General features: G+C 44.9%; 1 protein-coding gene across 1 annotated transcript; it reads right to left on the reverse strand.

The window, feature by feature from the left end:
* Positions 1-7,268: 7,268 nt before the first annotated feature.
* Positions 7,269-22,442, reverse strand: Necap1 (NECAP endocytosis associated 1). Its single transcript, XM_057784591.1, has 8 exons — positions 22,308-22,442; positions 13,960-14,060; positions 13,709-13,813; positions 12,761-12,842; positions 11,952-12,060; positions 11,322-11,502; positions 9,728-9,830; positions 7,269-9,278 (listed from the first exon to the last, which is right to left on the reverse strand). The coding sequence occupies exons 1-8, from the start codon at positions 22,400-22,402 to the stop codon at positions 9,230-9,232; spliced, it is 825 nt and encodes a 274-aa protein (XP_057640574.1). The 5' UTR covers positions 22,403-22,442; the 3' UTR covers positions 7,269-9,229.
* Between the last annotated feature and the right edge of the window lie 1,776 nt (positions 22,443-24,218).

Here is a 24,218-nt window from a genome sequence, read left to right on the forward strand (position 1 = left end):
TGAGAGCGGCCATCCGAGCGCATGCGCAGTGGGTGGGGCGGCTGCACAGGTTAGCAGTGGTGGCAAATACTTACATGGAATTTCCCATGTACCCAGCCTTCTTCCTTGCCAATTAGTTCAGTCAATGATGAGACCTACAGGGTCTAACTAACCACAAGCTCTTCAGTTATTCGAGTCAGCTCACTGTCACAATGACGCTATGATGTACTTACTGTAAATGAACTTTAATAATGTATCGAGACAAGCCGGGCGATGGTGGCGCAGACCTTTAATCCCAGCACTTGGGAGGCAGAGGCAGGCGGATCTCTGTGAGTTTGAGACCAGCCTGGTCTACAAGAGCTAGTTCCAGGGCAGGCTCCAAAACCACAGAGAAACCCTGTCTCGAAAAAAACAAAAACAAAATAAAAAGAAAGAAAGAAAGAAAGAAAGAAAGAAAGAAAGAAAGAAAGAAAGAAAGAAAGAAAGAAAGAAAGAAAGAAAGAAAGAAAAAATGTGCAAAGGCAATAGCTCATCCCAAATCCACATTCCTAGACACTAGTCTCTACTGGCCACTACCCATCTACTATTCCTGAGCTATGGCAGAGAAGGCCATTAGTAAGTACATCTCCCACCAAATGTTTAAGTCTGAAAACTACCACTCTGAGCCTTACTTTCAGCCTGACTAAACATCTGTTATTCCTACAGTTTCCTACTCTGGCTCCAACTCTTTACATAAAGTGACCCCAGTCAGTCAACTGTGGGGTACATATCTGTAATTTCAGAATTAGGAATTAGAATTCAGGAAGTAGAGACAGGAAGATCAGAAGTTCAAGTCATCTTTGGTTGCTGGGTGGTGGTGGTGCACACCTTTAATCCCAGCACTTGGAAGGTAGAGGCAGGCGGATCTCTGAGTTCAAGGCTAGTCCAGTCTACAAAGTGAGTTCCAGTACAACCAGGGGTATTCTGAGAAACCCTGTCTTAGCTGGGGGTGGGGGATCATCTTTGCCTATGCATCCAATTCAAGGCAATCCTTGAACATAAGATCCTATCTCAAAACACACAAAGATGGTTTGAGTTCAAAGTCAGCCTAGTCTACGTAGTGAGTTTCAGGACAGCCAGGGCTATAGGAGACTAATAAACAAAAAAAGACCTCAGATGATTTCTTTCCTTCTACAGAGTCGTCTGTAGCAAGGTCTACAGTTGTTCCAGTTGCTAGAGGAAGAGTGCCCTCTAGTGGTCCCACAGTGTAACACCCACAGGAAGTGTCATACTTCTTTCCTGCCATAGCATCAGAACATACAGGGGAAAAAAGTAATAATAAATAAAAATAAACCTACTGAAAAGCAAACAAAAAATCATTATTAGTCCTTTTTACACTTACTGTTAGAATGTGATATTGTTATTAGATAATAATGGGACAAAACATGAGCTCACAATAGACAACACTTGTGACTCAAATGAAACATTATAAGCACACTAGACATCTTTAGGAATATATGCTGTCCTCATAAAGTGTATCTTTCAGGAGGAAACTAGGAAGGGACAGAGGGAGGAAGAGAAGGAATGAGGGAGGGAGGGATGAAGGGAGGGAAGGACAGACCACAGCCTATATACCTCCCAGGCTTCAAGAACAAGCAAGTAGCAGGGTGTGGTGGCATAAACCTTCAATCCCAGGCTCTAATCCTTGAACTCTATGAGTTAGAGGCTAGCCTGGTCTATACAGTGAGTTCCAGAACAGCTTTTATTTAGAGAGACCCTGTCTCAAAAAAACAAAACAAATAATATAAGTAAATAAATTTCACCCTCTTTCTCTCTAACCTAATGATCTCAGGGCTGGCGACATGGTTCAGTGGGTAAGAGCACTGGCTGCACCAAGCTCCACAGAGAAGAGCTGGACACTCACCGATAACCAGCATGCAGAGGGAAAGGAGACAGAAGGATGACTACAACTTGTTGCCCATCAGTCTCGCTGAAGAACAGCTAGCTCCATTTTCACTGACCGACCCTGTCTCAAGGGGATAGCCTAAGTCCAGTAGAGCAGGGCACCCCAGATCTTCCTCTGACCTCTATGCTCTCATCCACATGCACATATTCATGTAACAGGCCCCCAGACTTTGTAGGTCCCCAGACCTTAGCACTACTGACTCCATGATGGAAGTACCATTCAAGCCTTGGGACTTAGCATGCAGAGAGCACCACCTGCCACAAAGAAAACCAAGACCTAGGCCATGGAAATGCACAGTTCTGGGAAAGTCTCTAAGGTACTCACCTTGCTTTTTGGCTGCTGGAGTTCCGCTTCTGGCTAACTGTTCTTGTTAACTGAAGTATGTTAACCCAGAATGTGGGTTTTGTACTTAAAACCTCACCCTGAGAAAGGTTAAACTGGGATCCTGAACACCCAGTGTAATCGCTGGCCAGCTAATACTTTCTATTGGCTTAAATCCATGTCTGAGCACTGTTCTCTGGTGGATACCCCACAATCACACACAGAGGTATACAATACACAGCAAGAAGAATATTATTTAGTTAGATTTAAAAGGTGCTGGAAAGATGGCTCAACAGTTACAGAGCTCACTGCTTTTATAGAGGACCTGAGATCAGCTCCCTGTACCCATGTCAGGCAGCTCACGTGCACTAGTATGCTTCCAAGAGACCTGACACTGTCTTTTGACCACCAGAGACACACACAAAATAATAAATAACGATAATAAATCTTTTTTTTTGGGGGGGGGGGGTTCGAGACAGGGTTTCTCTGTAGCTTTGGAGCCTGTCCTGGAACTCCCTTTGCAGACCAGGCTGGCCTCGAACTCACAGAGATCTGCCTGCCTCTGCCTCCCGAGTGCTGAGATTAAAGGTGTGCGCCACCACCGCCCGGCCACAATAATAAATCTTTAAATAAGATTATAAAGAATATTATATATATTTCTGGTAGGTAGGTATCTAAGATATTTACTTAGAAAACAGACTCCTGGATCATACAGTATTTTTTTTATACTTTAAGATCCATATAATTTTATGTTTATGTATATGTATGTGCACCCTGTGTGTACACATGACTGCAGAGGTAAGAAGAGGGCATCAAATCTCCCAAGAGTTCATCCAGGTCCTCTGCAAGAATGCTCTAAACCTCTGAGCCATTGCTTCAGTCTTTTTTAAAACTTACTGAGGAACTACACCGTTTTTTGCAGTTCTTTTTTGCACACTTCACCAGTATTTTCTTTACTATGTACATGTCTACATATGTGTGTGGACACATGCCAGCACAGGAGTGGAATTCAGGGGACAAACTATTGGACTAGGTTCTCTCCTTCCATCATGCAGGTTTCAGGGATTGAGCTCAAGTACTCAGGCTTGGTGGCCAGCACTTTTATCTACTGAGCCATCTTGTCAGGCCCACACGTGATCATTTTTTATTTATATGTTTACGTGTGTGTGTGTTTGCCTGTCTTCATTAGGGTTTCTATTGCTGCAACAAAACACAATGACCAAAGAGCAAATTGGGAAGGAAAGGGTTTATTTATGTGGCTTACACTTCATCACTGTTCATCATCAAAGGAATCCGGACAGGAACTCCAATAGGACTGGAACTTGGAGAATAGGCAGAAGCGGATGCAGAAGCCATGGAGAAGTGCTGTTTACTGGCTTGCTTCCCCTGGCTTGCTCAGCCCACCTTCTTATAGAAGAACCCAGGACCACAGCCCAGTGATGGTACCATTCAAAATGGGCTGGGCCCTTCCCCACTGATCACTAAATGAGAAAATGCCTTACAGCTGGGTCTCATGGAAGCATTTCCTCAGAGAGTTTCCTTCCTCTCTGAAGACTCTAGCTTGTGTCAAGCTGACAAAAGAAAAGAAAAGAAAAGAAAAGAAAAGAAAAGAAAAGAAAAGAAAAGAAAAGAAAAGAAAAGAAGAAAGGAAAAGAAAAGACAGCCAGTCCAATGTCCATGGCACACACGTGGCCAGAAGAAAACTTAGAGGAGTTAATTCTCTCCTACACTGCTGATCTTGAAGACCAATGTCAGCTCATCAGGCCTCATGGCAAGCACTTACCTGTTGAGCCATCTCACTGGCCTTCTTTTTGGCTTTTTGATACCAGTCATGCTTTAAAACTTTAAGACAATTCTGAAGCCATTTATGACAATTCTGAGCTCTCTCAGTCTCAGCAGTAATGCTCTTCCCTTTCCCCGTGAGAACCAAGGACCTAACAATTGCCCACACACGTACTGAAATGTTGGGAACTTTCCATCATCTCCCTGAGTCCTCGTGAATGTTCTCCAAATAGAACTCAGTTATTGAATAACCCTTAGGTATTGACTCAGTGACTGATGTTTTGACTCAGTCCCTGGGAAAGGGGCAAAGTGACCCTCAGATGTTTTCCCTTACCCCATCTGATCTGGCAACCACTCTCCAGCCAATTATTGGTATTATCCCTTTTGAATAAGCCAATCATAATAGTTAAAGAACAACCCCCAGTGTCAGGGACCATTGTCTTAAGGATATTTGCAGAAAGCACCACTACCTTGAGAGCTGTTTGCTAACATCCCAACTATCTTGATAGCAGGGACCATTGTCCTAAAAATGTTTGCAGAGAGCCCCCACATCCCAACTACCTTGAGAGCTGTTTGTTAATGGAGCCACAAAAAGAATGTTTCCGCTTACCAGGTGTGCTGACTAGTGACCTTTGCTACCCCGGCAAAATTCCTTCTTACCCCTACCCCCCACTCCAAACCAAATTCCTCATTCAAGGGCTATATAAGCCGCAACCATCACGCTAATAAAGAGAGGCCTTGACAAGTGAATTTTGCTTGGTCTCGTTTTTCTCTCCCGCCCATGTTCTTTCAGGTAGTGCCTCTTCAGACCCTGAAATAACTGGACCTGCTGGACAGGTACACCCCAGACACCCCTTCCTTCTGTGGTTTTTCCCTTTAAAAATAGCCTGTACCAGCCATTCGGGGTCTTTCTAGCCTCCCTAATGCTGGAAGACCCTGTCAGGACAGACTTAACAAAAGCCTCATGCTCTTACATCAGCTGTGGTGGTGAGAGATGGTCTCGGGGGGGGGGGGGGGGGCAGCTCCTCCTCAGTGATTGGATTCTAGGGTTCAACAATGCTTTACGTCCATACAGTAAGAACATGTTTCCTCCTTTTCATAATGCCTTGAGTGTGGGAACACTGGACAGAGAAATTGAACACAGAGGTTAAATGTGAGCCAATTTCAATGTTTAAATTCCAGTTCTTAAAGTTTAAGCCCTTTGACAGGATGGAAGCTGGGCTCTGTGCATGGAAAGCTGGGTTGAAGTTTGAGGCACTGTTCTTAACAAAATCTCAATCATTTGATTTTACTGATAGACTTGGGGTCAAAGTCTCCTAGCTCAGAGGCAGAGAAGCACCCAGCTGCCCCTCCTCCTCCCACACCATCTCAAACTCCTCAAACTGAATGTCCCTCCCTTCTACTTCCTGGGCATCTCTCTATCCATCCTGACTCCCTCTAACTCTCTCTGTTTTTTTCTTAACAATCCTATCTTCACTTCCTGTTGCTTGTTCCACCTCTTGACCTATCACTGATTTTATTTAATCCTGTTTACAATATTCAAGCAGAAAATTCTGGATTAAAGGTGTGTGCTACGGCTGAGCCACACAACTAGAAACAAGTTTTTCCAATAAATAATCTCAGGTTCCACAGTATGATCAAATATCCTGCAACAAGGAACAAGGACATGTATGGCTGACCAACAGAGGAAACCCAGCACAAAAGGTGCATGATTCTACCAAATCTTGAGATTATACAGGTGTAGTAGGAGCTGCAGGTTGTGTTCCTGCTGCCCCAGCTCCTGGTCGCCTGGCTAGCTTATGCCCCGAAATAACAACACACAAACTGTATTCTTTTAAACACTGCTTGGCCCATTATATCTAGCCTCTTCTCGGCTAACTCTCGCACCTGGACTAGCCCATTTCTAATAATGTGTGTAGCACCCCAAGGTGCGCTTACCGGGAAGATTCTAGCCTACGTCCATCCTGGGTCGGAGCTTCATCGCATCTGCCCCAGAGAGGAGAGCTATTGAGTCTGAGCTCACTTCCTCTTCCTCCCAGCATTCTGTTCTGTTTACTCCACCCACCTATGTTCTAACCTATGAGGGCCAAGCAGTTTCTTTATTTTTTAACCAATGACCTTCCTCCATCATACAGGGCCCTTTAAAAGCTGCCAGACAGCAACTCTGCTACAGCCTAAACTCCTAATCTCTGGGAAACCTTGGGCTTGTCTTCGGTTCAGCAGCAGAGACAAGTGACTCCTAGTGTGCCACTCTCACGAGGGGTCACATTCCACACCAGCACGCCACTTGGGTACAGTAGGTATTTAGAATCATTTCAAAACCATGTATCATGGGTCCTTAGACCATTTTTTTTAAATATGAGTCAGAGAACAACTTTTTTTAAAGATTTGTTTATTACGTACAGTGTTCTGCCTGCATGTATGCCTTCATGACAGAAGAGGGCACTAGATCTCATTACAGATGGTTGTGAGATCCACCATGTGGTTGCTGGGAATTAAACTCAGGACCTCTGCAAGAACAGCCAGTGCTCTTAACCACTGAGGCATCTCTCCAGACCCATCCTTAGACCATTTTTCAAGGCTATTTTATTGTTTTGTTTGAGTGATAAGAATTCCTTATACTTTTTGGATGTGATCCCCCTGACTCGTAATTCGCAATTTTCCCCTATGCTGTCTTCTTTGCTGAGTGTTTCTAACACTACACGGAAACTTTCCATATTTGCTTCTTGGACTCGCTATGTAGCCAAGATGATGAACTTCCAGTCCTCCTGCTCCGGTTTCCACGAGTACTGGGATCAAAGGTACGCACCAGCATGCCTAGTATCACGTGGTGCTGAGGCCTGAACCCAGGCTCTGTGCATACTCAGAAGCACCTATGAGCTACTTCAACTGAGCTACTTCTGTGTCTATGCTTCTGATGCCATATCCAAAGTATCTGGTACTGTGACCATCAAGGCCCTTTTCTGTATTCCTCTACTTGAGTGGTCCTGGATAGTGAGTATTAAAGGGGAGGGGTTAAATGATAAATGTCTGCCATAGTCTTGTTTCTTAAAAGAGTGACAAGTGCATGTGCCCTCTTATTACTGGCCCTTTTGTCCTGGGCCAGTTAAATTACAAAGACAAACAGGACTGGAAATGTATCTGAGAAGCAAATCGCTTGCCTAGCATGCACAAAGCCCTGGGTTTAATTCCTACCACTGGTAGGGAGAGATAGGACATAAACCAAAAGATGAAAAAAACACCTTTTTTTCATATCTTTAATTACCATTATTGCACCAATACAGCATACGCTTTATATACATATATCTTCAACTTCATTTTCAATTTTCAACAATTCAAATACATAATATATTATCATCTTAAGAATACAAATAACACAAAATGGAGGAAGATTGAGAAAATAGGTTTCCCAATAGTCACTATATTTTCTATATTTTCCTCTTAGTGTTCTTATTGGAACCTTAATTGTCCTGCCATGGCTCTGCAAAAAGAGAGCTGCCTGGAAAGGGGATGGCAATGCGAACAAATGGACCCCAAGTCTGAAAAAGCTAAGAAAAATATCCAGAGGAAATAATGTGTTTGAAATTAAATGTAAGAACCCTCTTCAGCCAGAATGTACATATCCAAACAGGTGCTCCCAGAAGGTAAATTCTCCATTCCACCCTCATCCTCAAACTGCCCAGCACACAAAACGGACAGTACCCACTGACCTGAACAGGACCCTCTTCACAGTATTGTAAAAGGAATGGTGGGCAGAGGACGAGGAAGTGATAGGACGGAAACTTGCTTTAAGATATCCTAGCTGGGGATCAAAGTCTGGGGCAAAGGCTGTGACAGATAAAGCTGTGACGCAGCCTCCTCCACACTGACAATTATCTAATAGCAGCTTTCCATGGACCAGCTAAGCGGACTAAAGGAAATGCTAATGACGAGGCTCCAGACCAGGCTGTTGTAATAAGAGCTGCAGGGCTGCGTCCCCGGCACCCAGCCGCCCGCATGGCTAGCTTATGCCCCCAAATAATTACACGGAAACTGTATTCTTTTAAACACTGCCTGGCCCATTAGTTTCAGCCTCTTATTGGCTAGCTCTTACATATTGATCTAACCCATTTCTAATATTCTGTGTAGTACCACGAGCTGGCTTACCAGGAAAGATCTTAACCTGCGTCTGTCTGGAGTGGGAGAATCATGGCGACTCCTGACTCAGTTTCTTTCTCCCAGCATTCTCTCTGTTTACTCCGCCTACCTAATTTTCTGTCCTATTAAAGGGGCCAAGGCAGTTTCTTTATTACTTAACCAATAAAACAACAGATAGAAAGATGACCCACCTCCATCATTAGGCAGCAAGGCATGTGGTACTGCATGACAGCTAAGTGCTTCCACCTCTCTGCTCTACACATCACGTTAAAACGCTTACCTTAGGTCAAACATGGGGTGAATAAAAGTTAATGCTATGCTTCAAATGCAGCAGAAACGCCTCTGCAGACTACAACTCGGAAAGCACAGCCTCCATCTCCTTCATCTCAGAAACAGCCATCATCAAGGATGCTGCACTATTCAACACGCAGAAAACTGTGAGGCGCCACCAACCCGAGCCTTTCATCAGAGGAAAAGACGTAAACACACAAGGTGGTGGTGCTGTGGCTCACTGGATGCTCACTGAATAGGGTAAGCCTGAAGGAGGCCTTACAGAAGAGAGCCAGATACGGCTTCTGCAAACCTTCCCTCATGAAAATCCTAACATGGTAAGTATGGAGGCCAGTCTGCCCATTTATATTTCTCGGGTTACGAGAAAGACCGTTACAAGGCATTGTCTCTCCTGAAATTGCTAACTAGGGCATCACAAACAGATACACAGGAATCATGAATGATTCTGAAATAAGTTCAAGAATTTACATATGTCAGAGGTCACTCTTACTCTCACAGGCGGCTTTCTGAACTCTGCAGTCGGTCAGTGTGATAATTTCCACTACTCCCCTGCCTCAGTTGTGAGCAGGAAACAGCAGGCGGTCTCCTGGCTTATACAGCAAGTAACACAGAGGTAACAAAATAATCCAGCCTGAAAGCAACAGAGAAGCTATGGAAAAGATTGTCCACTGATTTGGTTCTGGGAAATGAAGCGGTCCCTCAACTCCCTCATAGAATGGTGCCCTCAAGGTCATTCATTCTTCAAGTGTGTCCTTAACATCTTGCCAATGATACTCAGAACTGGACCCAGTTGGACGGCTGTGGCGCCTGGTTCGGAACAGAGCTGCAGGACGGGAAGAGACAGAAGCCAAGAGAGCACATCAGTATGAGAGTCCAGTCACTTCCGAGTCGCCAAGACACTGCGTGAGGAAGTCTGAAAGAGCTCTTCACATGAACTCCACTTCCCAAGTTTCTCCCGGGAACTCGTACTGAAACCCACATGATGTCATTTGCTTCCCTGAATACACATTCCTCTACAACATGATTCTCGACCTGTGCGTCACGACCCCTATGGGGGCTGAACAGCACTTTCACAGAGGTCACAGAGCAGATGTTTACATATGCTTCCTAACAGTAGCAAAACTGCAGTTATGAATAGCAATGAAAATAATCTTATGGTTGGGGGGTCCCCACAACCTGAGGAACTGTATTAAAGGATGCAGCATTTGGAAGGCTGAGAACCGCTGCTCTACACCCTAAGGAGGAGGCTGCTGGGTGCACTGTGCCGGTTACCTGGACGCAGTGCTGAAGTCTCCCCACAAGTCACTGCTCGTAGAAACTGGCGCCGGTGCTGAAGTCGTGACAGGAGCAGGGGAATCCAAATCTAAAAGGATTCCTGAACAGAAGGGGTGGTTTAATCATATGTTCACAGGGAAACCTACACGCAAAGGTCACAGCAACTTTTTTTATAATCGCTCACACTGGAGACCGTTCAGATGCTCTTAGGTGATAGCTAAAAACACTGCAGTAAAAACATTCTCAGCAATAAAGAGGAAAAAACTCGACATATAGGACAACTTGGGGTACATCTCTAGAGACTTACACACACTAAGTGAAAACAGCCAATCCCCAAAAGTTTACATACTGTATGATTCCACTTACCTCACACTCCTAAAACAATAACTTTATATAAACACAAAGCAGATGAGAGATTGCCAAGAGTCAGGGATGGGAGAAGGAAGGCTCACAGGGGTATGGTTATAAAAGGGTGACACCAAAGATCCTTACAGTGAGGCTAGAGAAATGGCTCACTGGTTAAGAGTACTCTCTCTCACTTAGGTGTTGCTCTTCCAGAGGACCCAAGTTCTATTCCCAGCCCCAGAGATGGTTCACAACCATCTCTAACTCCAGGTCCAGGGGCCCAATGCCTCTGAGGCACCTGCACTCACATTAAAAATAATACATCTTAGCTGGATGGTGGTGACACACACCTTTAATCCCAACACTCAGGAGGCAGCAGGAGAATTTCTGAGTTAGAGGCCAGCCTGGTCTACAGAGTGAATTTCAGGACAATCAAGGCTACACAAGAAACCTCGTCTCAAAAAATTAAAAAAAAAAAAACTAATATTAATAAATTTAAAATCTTTTAAAGTAAAAAACAGAAAGTGATACAGACTTGTTCTACAGCCTGACCATCACAACGGATCCATGAACCTATACAGGGCAAAGCTGCACAAGACCACAGGCACCGGCCTATGCACACACGCACACGGAATGAGAACCTGCATAAGATTAGATAATGTCAATTCCCTGATTGTGACAAAGAAAGTTTTATAAGATGATATGGTGAGGAATACTGAACAAAGAGCATACAAGATTCTTTTCTTTCTCTCTCTCTCTCTCTCTCTTTTTTTTTTTTAATTTGAGACGAAGTCCCAGTAGTTCAGGCTGACATGGAAGTTATGTCATTCTGAATCATAGAACCGCTTCTACCTCCAAAGGGCTGGGATTCGAGGTGTGTCCTACCACACCTACTTCCTCTCATTAGTTCTTATAACTGTGTATGAATCTCTAATTCTCAAAATAAAAAGCTTCATTAAAAAATTAATCTTCAGCTTTATGGTCACAAGTTTTTAAGCTATTTTCATTTATATTCCCTCCTTTGATGACTAAGTTGATCCTAGCACTTGGGAGGAAGGGGCAGGCAGATCTCTGAGTGTGAGGATAGCTTCATCTACAGAGTGAGCTCTAGGACATCAGGACTTACACAGAGATCCTGTCTTGAGAAACCAAAAACAAAAAAGAAAAAGGAAAACAAACGAACAAAAGAGGACGACTGGGTCACTGCCTCGCTCAGTGAGTTACTTCAAAGTCATGTCAGATTTACCTGCGTCACTACCTCCATGGTTAGATTTTGGAATAGGTGGTGGGGTGACGTGGTTGCTGATGGCAACTGAGGATGGTGGGGGAATAGTAATTTTGCCTCCAGGTGGAGGTGGGAGTAAGCTCAGGCCTCCAGTCCCTGTGGCCCGGGGCTTAGAAGCACCTCCTTTCTTGGTTGTAATGTTCTGAAAGAGAGGGAGAGAGAAAGAGATAGAGGAGAGAGAGATCACTGACCTAAAGAATAATATGAAAATGATTTTGAAAACAAAGCTGATACTGAGTCAGCAGAAAACCTTAGTCCCAGCACTCTGGTAGCAGAAGCAGGCAAATATGTGAATTCAAGGCTAGTCTGAGCTACACAGCAAGTTTCAGGCCAACCAGGGCTATACAGTGATACTTTGTCTCCCAAAAGAAAACAGGGGTTGGAGAGATGGCTCAGCAGTAAAGAGCACTGGCTGCTATTCCAGAAGACAGGGGTTTGAATCCCAGCACCACCACAGCACCCAGAGCAGCTAACAGCCATCTGTAACTGCAGTTCAGAGGATTCAACACCCTGTTCTGGGCTATGATGCATGAACATATATGCAGGAAAACACTCATATGCATAAAATAAAAATAAAGAAATCACACTTACCCCAATACTCAACTTGATGGTCTGTCCTTCCTTGAAGCCTAAATCCAACTTGGGACGATTATCCATCTCCTGAGATTCTTTGGAAATCTCAGTTTCCTGCTTTACCCACCTTTGGGGAAATAATTTATCTCAGTTTAGAATTCCCTGAAGCAGAATCTGACTCTATCTCACTCAGAGGAACTGGAATTCCAAAGTGGGGACCCATAAGACATGAGAGAAAAGGGAAAAAATATCCCAGAGAGGCCAGCTGGGTTCAGACCGAGGAGCAACACGGAATGCATGGGAGGTGCAGCCCCGCGGCAGGTCCAGCCCCGCAGCAGGGCACTGCCCCACAGAACATGTGTGCTTCCATGTTCTTGCAGGTTCCATCTCTGGGCGTTAAATTCCAGAGTCCTGAACAATAAAGAGAGCTACCCTGTCCTAGAGATGGGAAGTGATATGGCGCTCGGTGCTGCTCACTACAGCTAGGCCAAACCCAGCTAGGCTGAAGAAATCCAGGCACAGAGCACATGGGCTACGAACTGACAGAACGGGCACACCTATCCATGCACAGGCCCGCTGCTGCTGTGTGCCCCCACTACCACCGTTCTAAAAGCAAGGGCAAACTCCCCGCGATTATGAACGAGCATCAACACAAACCACCGCACAAGGATCCAAGATATATTACAGGCTTCACGGAAGACGGGAACAAGCACAAGGGAAACGGAAGACAGATGAGAGGAACACCCGGTCAGCAGCAACCCCCAGCCCCCCCACCCCCCGCACTCCATAATTATCTACCCTGAAATCTAAGGACAAGCTTCACTCACTTGAAGTGATCTTGCAGCGAAACGTTAAAGTCGAAAGCATCACCCCGATCTGTGAAGCCAATGCCAATAAACGCACTTCGGCCTGTGAAAAGGAGGAATTTCAGAAAACGTCTTCCTTATGGCGACTTCTGCCTATCATGTCACACAAACTGCTAAAATCTGCTCAGCGATAACACTCTGAACAAGAAATTATACTGAAATACAGCCACATCGACTCCAATAGATGTGTCTGCGGCTACTTCACCCTGCAACCACCAAACTGGAAGCAGCAGTTACAGCTTGACCCACTAAGTCAAAAGTATTTATTATCTTTGATTACCAACCTATTAAAAAGTATGAAGGGACCAGGCATGGTGGGTAGTACATGTATGCCCAGCAAAGGTGGGCCAATCTCTCAGTTCAAGGCCAGTCTGGCAGATACTGCAAGATCAAGGCCAGCCAGGACTACAACATAGTGACTCTACCAAAATAAATAAATACATAAGTGAGTGAGTGAATGAATGAATAAATAAATAAATAAATAAATATGAATGGCTGAGAACTACTGCCGTACATAATGACTCTAAATAGGAAGGAAGGAAGGAAGGAAGGAAGGAAGGAAGGAAGGAAGGAAGGAAGGAAGGAAGGAAGGAAGGAAGGAAGGAAGGAAGGAAGGGCTGAGAACTACTGCCCTTCAAATGGATAATCCAAGACAACCCCATCAAAAGCCACCACAGCAATTGTAACATGTTCTCTATTGCTAAATAAACGTTGTGATTAATTTAACTTAAACTCAATTGAACTGATGCTCACTCACATCTATAAAATGTTAGTATTTTCTCTGGTAACCATAGTAACTTTGATGAGGGAAGAAAAGGTTCCAAAGGATGAGAGCTGTAACGGGACAAATTTCAACAGCGTGCGCTCATGATTTCCTGACCTGACCCCATGAAACCCCAGCGCCCTTACCGGTACCATCCTGGATCCTGATCACAAAGTAGCGGCTGGAGTCTGTCACTGTCTCCACAGCAATACCAGGGTACTGTTCTACTGGCGCCTGAGCAAAGAGTTCCCCTAACAGCAAGAAAGAGAGCTCCTTGAGCAGCAGAAGAAATGCTAACTCCGATTAACAGGTGTTCCCCATGCCAGTCCCGATTTGCGGGCACTGACAAAAGCACAGCAGGCCAGCACTCCCATGTTTAAGGGCACCTGGCGCTTACCTGAAACTTTATCCTCCAGTTTGATGTAGGCGATCTTCCCTTTTGAAGTGATTCGCAGGCGACCAGTCCAATCAGGCTGGTCTAACTTCCAGTCAGACGCCCTGTGAAAGGAAAAAGGCAATTCTTTGTTTTGTTGTTGTTTTGCTTGTTTTAGTTTCCCGCGTAGCCCTGGCTGTTCTGGAACTCACTCTGTGGACCAGGCTGGCCTTGAATTCAGAGACCCACCTGCCTCTGCCTCTCGGGTGCTGAGGTTTCACTGTTTTCCTGTGCTAGAGAGCCTGTTCCTTCTGTCAATCAAATAACCATGAGAAATGGTTCAAGCTCCCCTTGACCTGAGGCCTCGCGTTCTACTGTCTAATGCGGGCCTGGTGGTACGGGCCTTTAATCCCAGCACAGGTGAATCTCTGTGAGTTCACGACCAGACTGGTCTACAAATCAATTTCCAGGACAGCCAGGGCTACTCCACAGAGAAACCCTGTCGTAGTTTGAATGTAACTGGCCCCCATATCTCACAGGGGGTGACACTATTAAGAGATATGGTTTTGTTGAACTGGGTGTGGCCTTGTTGGAGGAAGTGTGTCTCTGTAGGGGCAGGCATTGAGGTCTCCTATATTCAGGACACCACCCCGTGTCTCAGTCGACTTCCTGCTACCTGTAAGATGTAGGACTCTCAGCTCCCTCTCCAGTAACCTGGTCTGCCTGCATGCTGTCATGCTCCCCACAATGATAATGGACTAAACCTCTGAAACTACAAGCAAGTCACCCCAATTAAATGTTTCCTTTATCAGAGTTGCCATGGTCATGGTGTCTCTTCACAGCGATAGAAACCCTAAGACAGGAGTTGGCACCACAAACTGGGGCGCTGCTGTGATTGGCCTGACTCTGGTACTTTGGGTTTGGAAAGCAGTGGAGTGCCTTAAGCACTACTTAATGAACCGTATTAGTAGAGGCGTGGAAGACAGAGATCCCAAGAGTGATTTGAACTGTCGGAGGCTCACTCAAGAGGTTTCAGAGGAGGAGAATTTTAGTATGTTGTCTAGAAATTGTTCTTGTGACATTTTGGTGAAGAAAGTTGCTGCCTTTTGCCCTTGTCCAAAGAATCTGCCTGAGGCTAAAGTGAAGAATTTTGGATTAATTCCACTGACAGAAGAAATCTCAAAACAGCCTCGTATAGACTCTGTTATGCGGTTACTAATTTTTATGCTTATAAAGATTTATAATGAAAAAAGCAAGCTGACCAGGGTAAATAACAAAACGTAAATTTTGAGGCGGAAAAAGAGCCTCAGGAAGTAGAATGGAGCTAAGTCTTGTGTTCAAGGAGATAAACGGATTAAGAAATGGAATATAGGCATGGTGATCCCAGGGCAAGACCCCACCCAGTTAAATTCCCAGCTTGTGAAAAGGAACTGAAGAAAAGCTTAGAGCCAGGAGTGGTGGGGAACACGTTTAATCCCAGCACTGGAAAGGCAGAGGCTGGCAGATCTCTGAATCTGAGCGAGTTTCAAGACAGCCATACTTAGTGAAGGACAGGAAAGAAAGCAGAACTTGGTAACTTCAGCCACGTGGTTCTGGAGTTAAAGATAGAAGAACAGGACAATGGAATTTGTCTCCATGCCTAAGGAAAGCCGCTCAGGCCAGGAATGTGTGAGGGCGTCACTGAACGGAGGCCTAGAACAGAGGCCATTACATGAAGCTGTGATTGCCCTAGAGAACCCAAGATGAGAAATGCCAGAGTCATGGGACACCTGCCGAGGAAAGCTGCTAACAGGGACTGAAGCCAGCCCAAGAGAATGAAGTGTGTTGTGGTCAACAATGCTGAACTGAGTTGGAGATCTGAAGAGCGTTTTGAGCATTTTGACATCAGACACGGAAATGCAGAGTCTGGAATCTGCCCAGCTGGTTTCCAGTCTTGCTTTGATTACTATGAGACCCTTAATTTGATCCCCAACACAAGAATAAATGAATAAATAAATAAATAAATGAATGAATGAACGAATAAACAAACAAACGAATAAACAAACAAATAAAAATTAAGCTGAGTTTCAAGGTGTATTATGCTTTTAATCCCAGCACTCAAGAAGCAGGGGCAGGCAGACGTCTGTGATTGAGGGCCACCCTATTCTACATAATAAGCCCATCTCAAAAAAAAAAAAAATTCTAAAAATAGAGTTTCTCCTATGATGCTACTCTCCTACCTAGAGATGACTTTCTATCCAATGGTGCTTCATTACTCAGGGAACAATAAGGTCCATCTGCTAGATGAAATAGTCTGAGTAACAGAAGCTTCCGAAATCACTAACCATATAATATCTTTCATTGATTTCAACCAGTGTTTACAGGGTACTTACTAAGTGGGAGGCACTATATATAACAGCAGAATATAACAGCAAACAAACCTTCTTCCCCTCAGAAAGTTGCATTTGAACAGAAGGCAAACAACAAAAAGGAAACATGATAAATAATACTATGAGTATCTTAGGTTAAGGTGAGAAAGAAACCTAGAGGCAGATAAGAAAGCCTAGGAGGACAATGGGGACAGGATTCAAGAGAGTGACCAGGAAGCTGAGAACAAAGCTCAGTGGTCAAGTCTTGTTTAGTATTCACCAAGTCCTGGATTCAACTCCCAACACCACCAAAAAGGAGGAGTCCTGGTAGCCTCACCAAGAAGGTTAAATGCTGGGCAAAAACGTGGACTAAGAGGTGGCACACAGGTCATGGAGATAACCACCTGCTTTTAGATTGGATCTGAGGCCTGCTCCATAGCAAGGAGTTCAGGCCTGACACTGTAAGCCTGGTCCAAAGCCTGTGGCTCAGGAGACACTTAAAAAAGGTAGGACAAGTGAAGATTCCCTCTGGGTGCCTGAGGGAAACACTGTACGCACAGGGCTCAGGCAAGGGTGCCGAAAGGTGAAAGCATGCTTGCTGGGAGAAGAAAAAGAAGCCAGACCATACAGGACCTCGAAGCCATCACGAGCACTGCAGCTCTTACACTGAGTGAAAGGCAGCTGCTCCGGGTTCTAGACAGATGTGGCCCAGTCCTCCTGGGGTCCTACAGGGGTTACTTTGTCTGCTGTGTGGGAAAGAGATGTGGGGCTGTGACGGCTGAAGCAGGCAGTTAGTTAAGAACGCTGCAATGAGTCAGAGAGGGCCTGGGAGAGACGGAGCCGAAGCCACCAGCTGTAAAGTAAAGGCAATGGCAGTTTCTGAAGCTAATGTTAGGTGTGGGGACCAGGACAAAGAGAAGTCGAGGAGAACTCCAAACTGCCCGCATGACTAAAATAAGGAAGGCTTTTGTGGACCCTGTCTGGGCCGATGGAGTTTGCATTTTCAATATGCTTCATTGAGATGTCTAGGAGCAGACAGCTGGGTATATGAGAGCACAGTTCAGGAAAGACATCTGCAATGTAAATCACTGTTTACCAACCATCTGAAAACCCAAGCGACACTGGTTATCCATGTTTATAGGAACCGTGTTTATATGTAAAATATAACATATTATTTATAACCAAGACTACAAAACACTGAATTCAGATATGTTTTGTTAAGGGTGCGGAAAAGGGGAGATATGTTAATAATTTATCCCATATGAACACAAAGACTGGAAAGGATGGTGCGGTGCCTAACGTCCTTGAGGAATTAAAAGCAGGAATAGTGTGACTTCAAGGGAAACCTCAGCAACAGAGGAGTGCGAGGCTTGCCTGAGCTACAAAACTAAAGCACTGTCTCAAAATAAAACAAGAACAAAAGACAGAACATCATATATCTGAACACGACAAAGTTTAGTAAGACAGTAAGTTAAAAGGAAAACTTAACAAAAACCAGAGGATTATCACTGCAGTGTTCAGGATCAAACCCAGGATTCAGTTAGGTAAGCGCTCCACCATGCGACCCCAGCCCAGCAGAACTTCTGAGCAGGACTGGAAGGTCAGCCCTGTCGTCCCTCCCCCTTGATGCTCTACCTTCAAAGATTCTTAAGTACCCGAGTCGAACCCAGATTAGAACATCCCAAGTCCTCATGGATTCACTTCTTTAAGAATTACATTTCCTTGCTTTCTTGTCTGTGTGTTTGGGGTGGAGGTGCACACATGCCATGAACTGCAGCGGAAGCTACATGACAATTTTCACGAGTCTTCTCGCCTCCTGTCACGTGGGTCCCAGGAATCAGACTCGGGTCATCAGGCTTGCCAACGAGCACCTTTACACACTGAGCTATCTTGCTTGCTCCTATTAATTTTTTCAATAAATCATTATTTATTGCAGTCATACCACTGACAGTCAGACATAAAATAAATGGGAAATATTAGGAACAAGCATGTTAGATGTATTTCTTTGGACAGGTACCTTATAATTTTATCTTGTGTATATAGTACCTTTAAATAGTTAACAAATTCTCAATAAATAAATAGATACATGCCATTCCTTCATCTTTGATCCTTAATTCCTCTCCCTCTCCAAAACCCCTAAAGAATTCTTGGTTCTGCTGGTCTCCTAATGATACTATAGGCAAACCTTACAGGCCAGGTGTGGACAAAAGCCTTAAGTCCCACCAACTGGGAAGCAGAGGCAGGCAAATCTCTGGGAGTTTGGAGCCAGAGGATTTCACTGGGAGACCCTGTGTAAAACATAAGTACAACTAATCTCACAGTTTTTCATTTACCTTAGCAAATACATTTATAACGGAGAGGGAATGAAGAAAGGTAATAACCATCACGCATCTACTCCACGCCATTACATACCTTACACGCATATGTTACACACATTCTTATGACAACCAGGTGAGCATACCTTGCATGCTAAGTATCAGTATGTTCATTTTCTTTTTTTTTTTTTGGTTTTTAGAGACAGGGTTTCTCTGTGGTTTTGGAGCCTATCCTGGAACTAGCTCTTGTAGACCAGGCTGGTCTCGAACTCACAGAGATCCGCCTGCCTCTGCCTCCCAAGTGCTGGGATTAAAGGCGTGCGCCACCACCGCCCGGCCAGTATGTTCATTTTCAAAGTTCAAGACTTTTTTGTTTTTAGTTTTTTTTTTTTTTTGAGACAGGGTTTCTCTGTAGCTTTGGAGCCTGTCCTGGAACTAGCTCTTGTAGACCAGGCTGGCCTCGAACTCCCAGAGATCCGCCTGCCTCTGCCTCCCAAGTGCTGGGATTAAAGGCGTGCTCCACCACCGTCCGGCTTCAAAGTTCAAGATGTGACTTTCCCACAAAATAGAGTTAAACTTACTTTGATTTGTGGTGGGTTTGGGGGGGAGGGGTGTAAAAAGTTTGGGTTTTTTTTTTTTTCTTTCTGTACAGGTGACTGAAGGCCAGAAGGTTTCAGATCCCCTGAACCAGAGTTACAAGCAGTTTTGAGCCTCCCACTATATGTGTTGGGAACTGAACCTAGGTCCTCTAAAGAGAACAGAAAGCTCTTAAGCACTGAGTCTTTTCTCTAGACATGTTTTGGTTTTGTTTCAGATTTTAAGGCAGAACCTCCAGTAGCCAAGGACAGCCTTAAACTCCTGACCCATGTGCCTCCACCCCTCAAGGGCTGGGATTACACATGTGTGTCACCACTCCCAGCTTCGAATTTCATTTTTCTCTTTTCAGTCACTGTTCTACAAGAGTAAGTAATAAGGCCAGGCGGCAGTGGCACTCACCTTCAATCCCAGCACTAGGGAGGCAGAGGCAGAGGGATCTCTGTGACTTGGAGGCCAGCCTGGTACGCAAGAGCTAGTTCCAGGACAAGCTCCAAAGCTACAGAGAAACCCTGTCTCTAAAAATAAAACAAAACAAAGAAAAAGAAATGACAGAACATTTAGATAATAAGAAATGTCAAAATATGCATAGGAAACAGAAAGATAAAGGGGAAAAAGAAAAATGAAGAAACTGCTTTGATGGGACAGTGTAGGGCCTGACGAGAGGATAAAGATGTGAATAAACTAGGAAGTAAAGGAGACTGTAGGGGGGCAGGGGCTGGGGGGGGTACGGGGTACGGGGTAGGGGATAGGGGCAGGGGAGTGTAAAAGGCCTGACGTAAAAGGAAAATAGAGGACTTCAATGAATGTGATACCATTCTGGAAGTCATGAGATAGTTTACTTAGCAGTACAGCCATTGTTAGCATATGTGATTGTGCTGGTTACATACTCCCAATTTCTTCTTTTTTAATGCACTAACCATGTGTGTATGGTGTTGCATGTGTGTGGGCACAGGCATGCCAGAGCACATTTGTGGCAGTCAGAAGACAGTCTGTGAAGTTACTTCTCTCCTTCTCCCTTTACCTGGATTAGGGGGAATCAAACTCGGGTCTTTCAGCTGGTATAAGAGCCTTATCTGCTGAGAGATGACTCCAAATTTCTTCTTTCAGTAAGCATTTCCTGAGTACCTACTATGTGCCAGACACTATGCTGGTCCTGCTAGTTCACGCAGATACAAAGTTTAACAGACTTCAAGTTGGAGAAAAGAAAACTAAACCAGCCATTAGAGCAGCGATGGAAGCAAGCCTAAAATGCTGTGGACGTTCACACAGAGCTGCCCTAAACCAAAATGAGTCAGGTAGAGTGTCTCACAGACGGTGATGTGTATGATGGGGTCATGATACAGTACCTGTGACTACCATCAAGAAGCATGTCAATGCCAGGCGGTGGTGGCGCACTCCTTTAATCCCAGCACTCGGGAGGCAGAGGCAGGTGGATCTCTGGGAGTTCGAGGCCAGCCTGGTCTACAAGAGCTAGTTCCAGGACAAGAACCAAAAGCCACAGAGAAACCCTGTCTCAAAAAATAAAAAAAAAAAAGAAGCATGTCAAGTCTCAGTGATGGTGCCTTGAAAACTACCTCTGCCAAAGGCTACAACCCATGGGCCCATTGCACAGGTCCGCAAACACAACTACTGATTACTGATGAATGAGCCTCGGGGAAGAAGCAAATGGAGCTGCAGGGAAGATAACTTTCCAGTAAAGGTAACGACAACAGCAAGAGAAAAGCCAGGATGGCACATCAGTCAGGAAAGAGAGAGAGAGAGACCCTGAGAGGGAGCTGGGGAATGGCTCCGTGGTTAAGAACACTTGTTGCTTCTTGCTCTGGCAATCAGGGTTCAGTTGCAAGCACCCATGTAGTGGCTCATAAACATCCATGACTCCAGTTCCAGGAAATCTGATGCAATCTTTTGACCCCATGAGTACAAGGTATATAGGTATATACATACATACAGGCAAACACCCATACATATACATAAAATAAATAAATACATCATTAAGAAAACAAAACCCTGTTGCTGGGCAGTGGCGCGTGGCTTTAATCCCAGCACTTGGGAGGCAGAGGCAGACAGATGAGTTTGAGGCCAGCCTGGTCTACAAAGTGAGCTGCAGGGCAGCCAGGGCTACTCAGAGAAACCCTGCCTCAAAAACAAAAACAGAGAAAAAGAGAAAAGAGCAAAGAAAAAGAAACAAAACCCTGTGAAGTACATATGTGCACAGGATACATTACTTTTCCTATTTTACAAATGAGAGAACTAAGGCCTGGAGAAGTGAAGAAATTGGTTCATAAATTATAAAGCTATTTACGGTCCAGGGCGCAGACTCAACAGTTTTCAACAAAATCCCAATGAATTCTCTTTGAACCCCATTAGCATCCTACATCCTCAAACCCTCAATCACAGGATTACAGGGGCGTCGGGCCCTATGAGGCAAAAATGCCTCGCTGACTCTGAAAAAGCTATAGGAGAGATGACCAGGAGGAAGGAAGGCAGGAATCCCTACATAATCAAAAGCTATAATGTGGACACACACACACAAAATGAAAAGAAACGCAATGGCTAATCATTGGAAAACTGGATCTTAACGTTTACCCCACACACAAACACGCACACGAGCCCACGCGCACACGCACACAAAACCTCAAGGAAAATCCGAACGGTGAATGAGGATGACACTTGGCGAGAATGGCAACAGTGTAAATTAAATTAGATCCTTATATCATACAAACAGTGGACAGCATCACTGCGTGAGCTGGGAGTATGGGGGGCGGGGAGGAGAGGAGAGAGCGCGTGCTGTGTGCGTGTGCAGGCGCGCGTGGAGGATTACAAGCCAAAGGTCGCAGGAAGTGTAACAGATGGAGCAGGCATGAATGGATGCGGCTGACGACGAGCAGACGAAGTCCCAAGGGGGGTGGGGAGGACAGGTGGAGTGATGCACGAAGGCAGCAAGAACATAAAACAAAATAACAGTTCCAGCAAAACAGAAAAGTGGGGAGAGACGCTGGCAGCCTAGGTAGCAGGCTAAGCAGGAGACCGCTCGGAGACAACGGCGCGGGCCGGAGCGTGCTGCCCAACGACACACCCGTTTCCCCCGGCGGGCGCAGACCCGGCTCAGTACCTGTAGCCGCGGTTCGAGGCCCGCGGCGGAATCCGGTAGACGCTGACGTCAGGCTTCACACACAGCACAGACTCGTATTCCAGCTCGGTCGCCATCTTGGCTCCGCTAGCGCCGCGGGGGCGGGGCACAGGCGGGGGCGGGCTGAGCTCCCGACGGGCTTCCGCCGCGTCACTTCCGCTCGAGCTCGGCTTTGCGCTTAACCTCTGGGCGGCGGTAGTTAACCGAGTGCAGCTAAAAAGTAGAAACGTTCGTGCGGCGTGGCTTGCTATCTTGAGTCACGGCAAACGCGTGCTCAGTGGTAGAGCACTTGCCTGTCAAGGCCTTAGGGTCGATCTCTAGCGGAAAATTAAAAATATAAATTCAATTCTCCTTTAGCCAAAACAAAAAGAAAAAAGTCACTGAAGGTAGAACAGAGGTTGAACAAAATGAATCTCTGCTTTCCCATTCTGTTCTCATACTATAAGCAATTGTCCCAAGCATGGTCTAATAAATGTAACTTTTTTTTTCAATTTTGTAGATTTTGTTAGTGACTCCACCATATTTAGAACGGGCCCCAATTACAGTGCTAAAAACGCTAAAAGCTACCTAGCATTTCCCAGCATAAGAAGACTCTGATGTGCCACACATGATGAGGTCTGAGCAGTTCTGTCTACAAATATATTCTTTGTGCGCCACAAACGTAAACTTAACAACGCTACAACTTAGAAACCTTTTAGCTGGTGACAAAACCGAGTCTGAGCTCATTTTGTGGCAGGAAACACCAGGAGCCTTTCGTTTTATTGACTGGTGCACCTATCCTGATTTATCTACTGTGCCTAGGAAACTCAATAAAACTCAAGAATTAGAAGCAGCTGGTAAGGATATGGAGACTTCCTACTCTCAAATATTGTTGCCAGGAATATAACTTGATCCAACACTGCTTTGAAGGGACGTTTAGCAGAACTGGTCCAAATATTAAGTGTATGTAACCTACAATTAACAACTGCACTATTTCTTGCTTGTTGATGTTTGTTTATTTGGGGACGGGGTCTCAATGTAGTCCAGGCTGGCCTTGATCTCACTATGTAGTAGACTTTGAACATCTAATCAGCCTACCACCAGAGAGCTGGAAATACAGGACATGCTACCACACTCAATTTTGTTCAGTGTTTGGGATCAAATCCACAGTTTCATGAGAATTCGGCAAGCATTTTATCAACTTAGCTACATCCCCCCAACTCAAACTATGATTTTCTATTTCATATACTTCTCCACGCTTTAAGACTTTATAAAGAGAATACGTGCACCCTCAATGAAGAATTAAAACAGAGAAAAGACAGGAAAATGATCTATTACTTGTTTTCTATTTCTAAACCTATGATCTCAGCTGAAGCCTAGGTCATGTGACAACTCCACCACACTGTACTCTTTCATTTCCGCTTTCTATGTCAACAGTGCTGACAATCACTGACTGAAGAGCATGGGCCCTGGTTCATCTTGTACGTGTTTTGCATTCTTTCTCTCCAAATCTGGTCATCCTAGAGGCTGCCAGTGTCATAAAGCTAACTCTTCCTAATCTAGCATTCCTTCTTGCAATATGTAAGACATGATATACTGTAACCAGCCGCAGTTAGCTCCAAGAATTTGTAGTTGGTTTATTATTTTTAAATCAATGAATATAACACACCATATTAACAAAATAAAGAGAAAACGCACACAGATCTTCTCCATATCAGCATAAAGAGCACACCATTTTCCATAATCTTAATCACTGTGTCCTCTCTAGCTTAGACGACCACATTACCTAATTTTTCAGTGGTTGGTGGTAGTGATTTGTTTGTGGCAGCAGCTCATTCCCTAGGCTAGGCTAGCCTTGAAGTCAGGCCGCTCCTCCTGTTTCTGTTTCCTGAGTGCTGTTACAGGTGCAAGCAA

Source organism: Chionomys nivalis, chromosome 1 (genome assembly GCF_950005125.1).
Source record: "Chionomys nivalis chromosome 1, mChiNiv1.1, whole genome shotgun sequence".
Lineage (NCBI taxonomy): Eukaryota > Metazoa > Chordata > Mammalia > Rodentia > Cricetidae > Chionomys > Chionomys nivalis.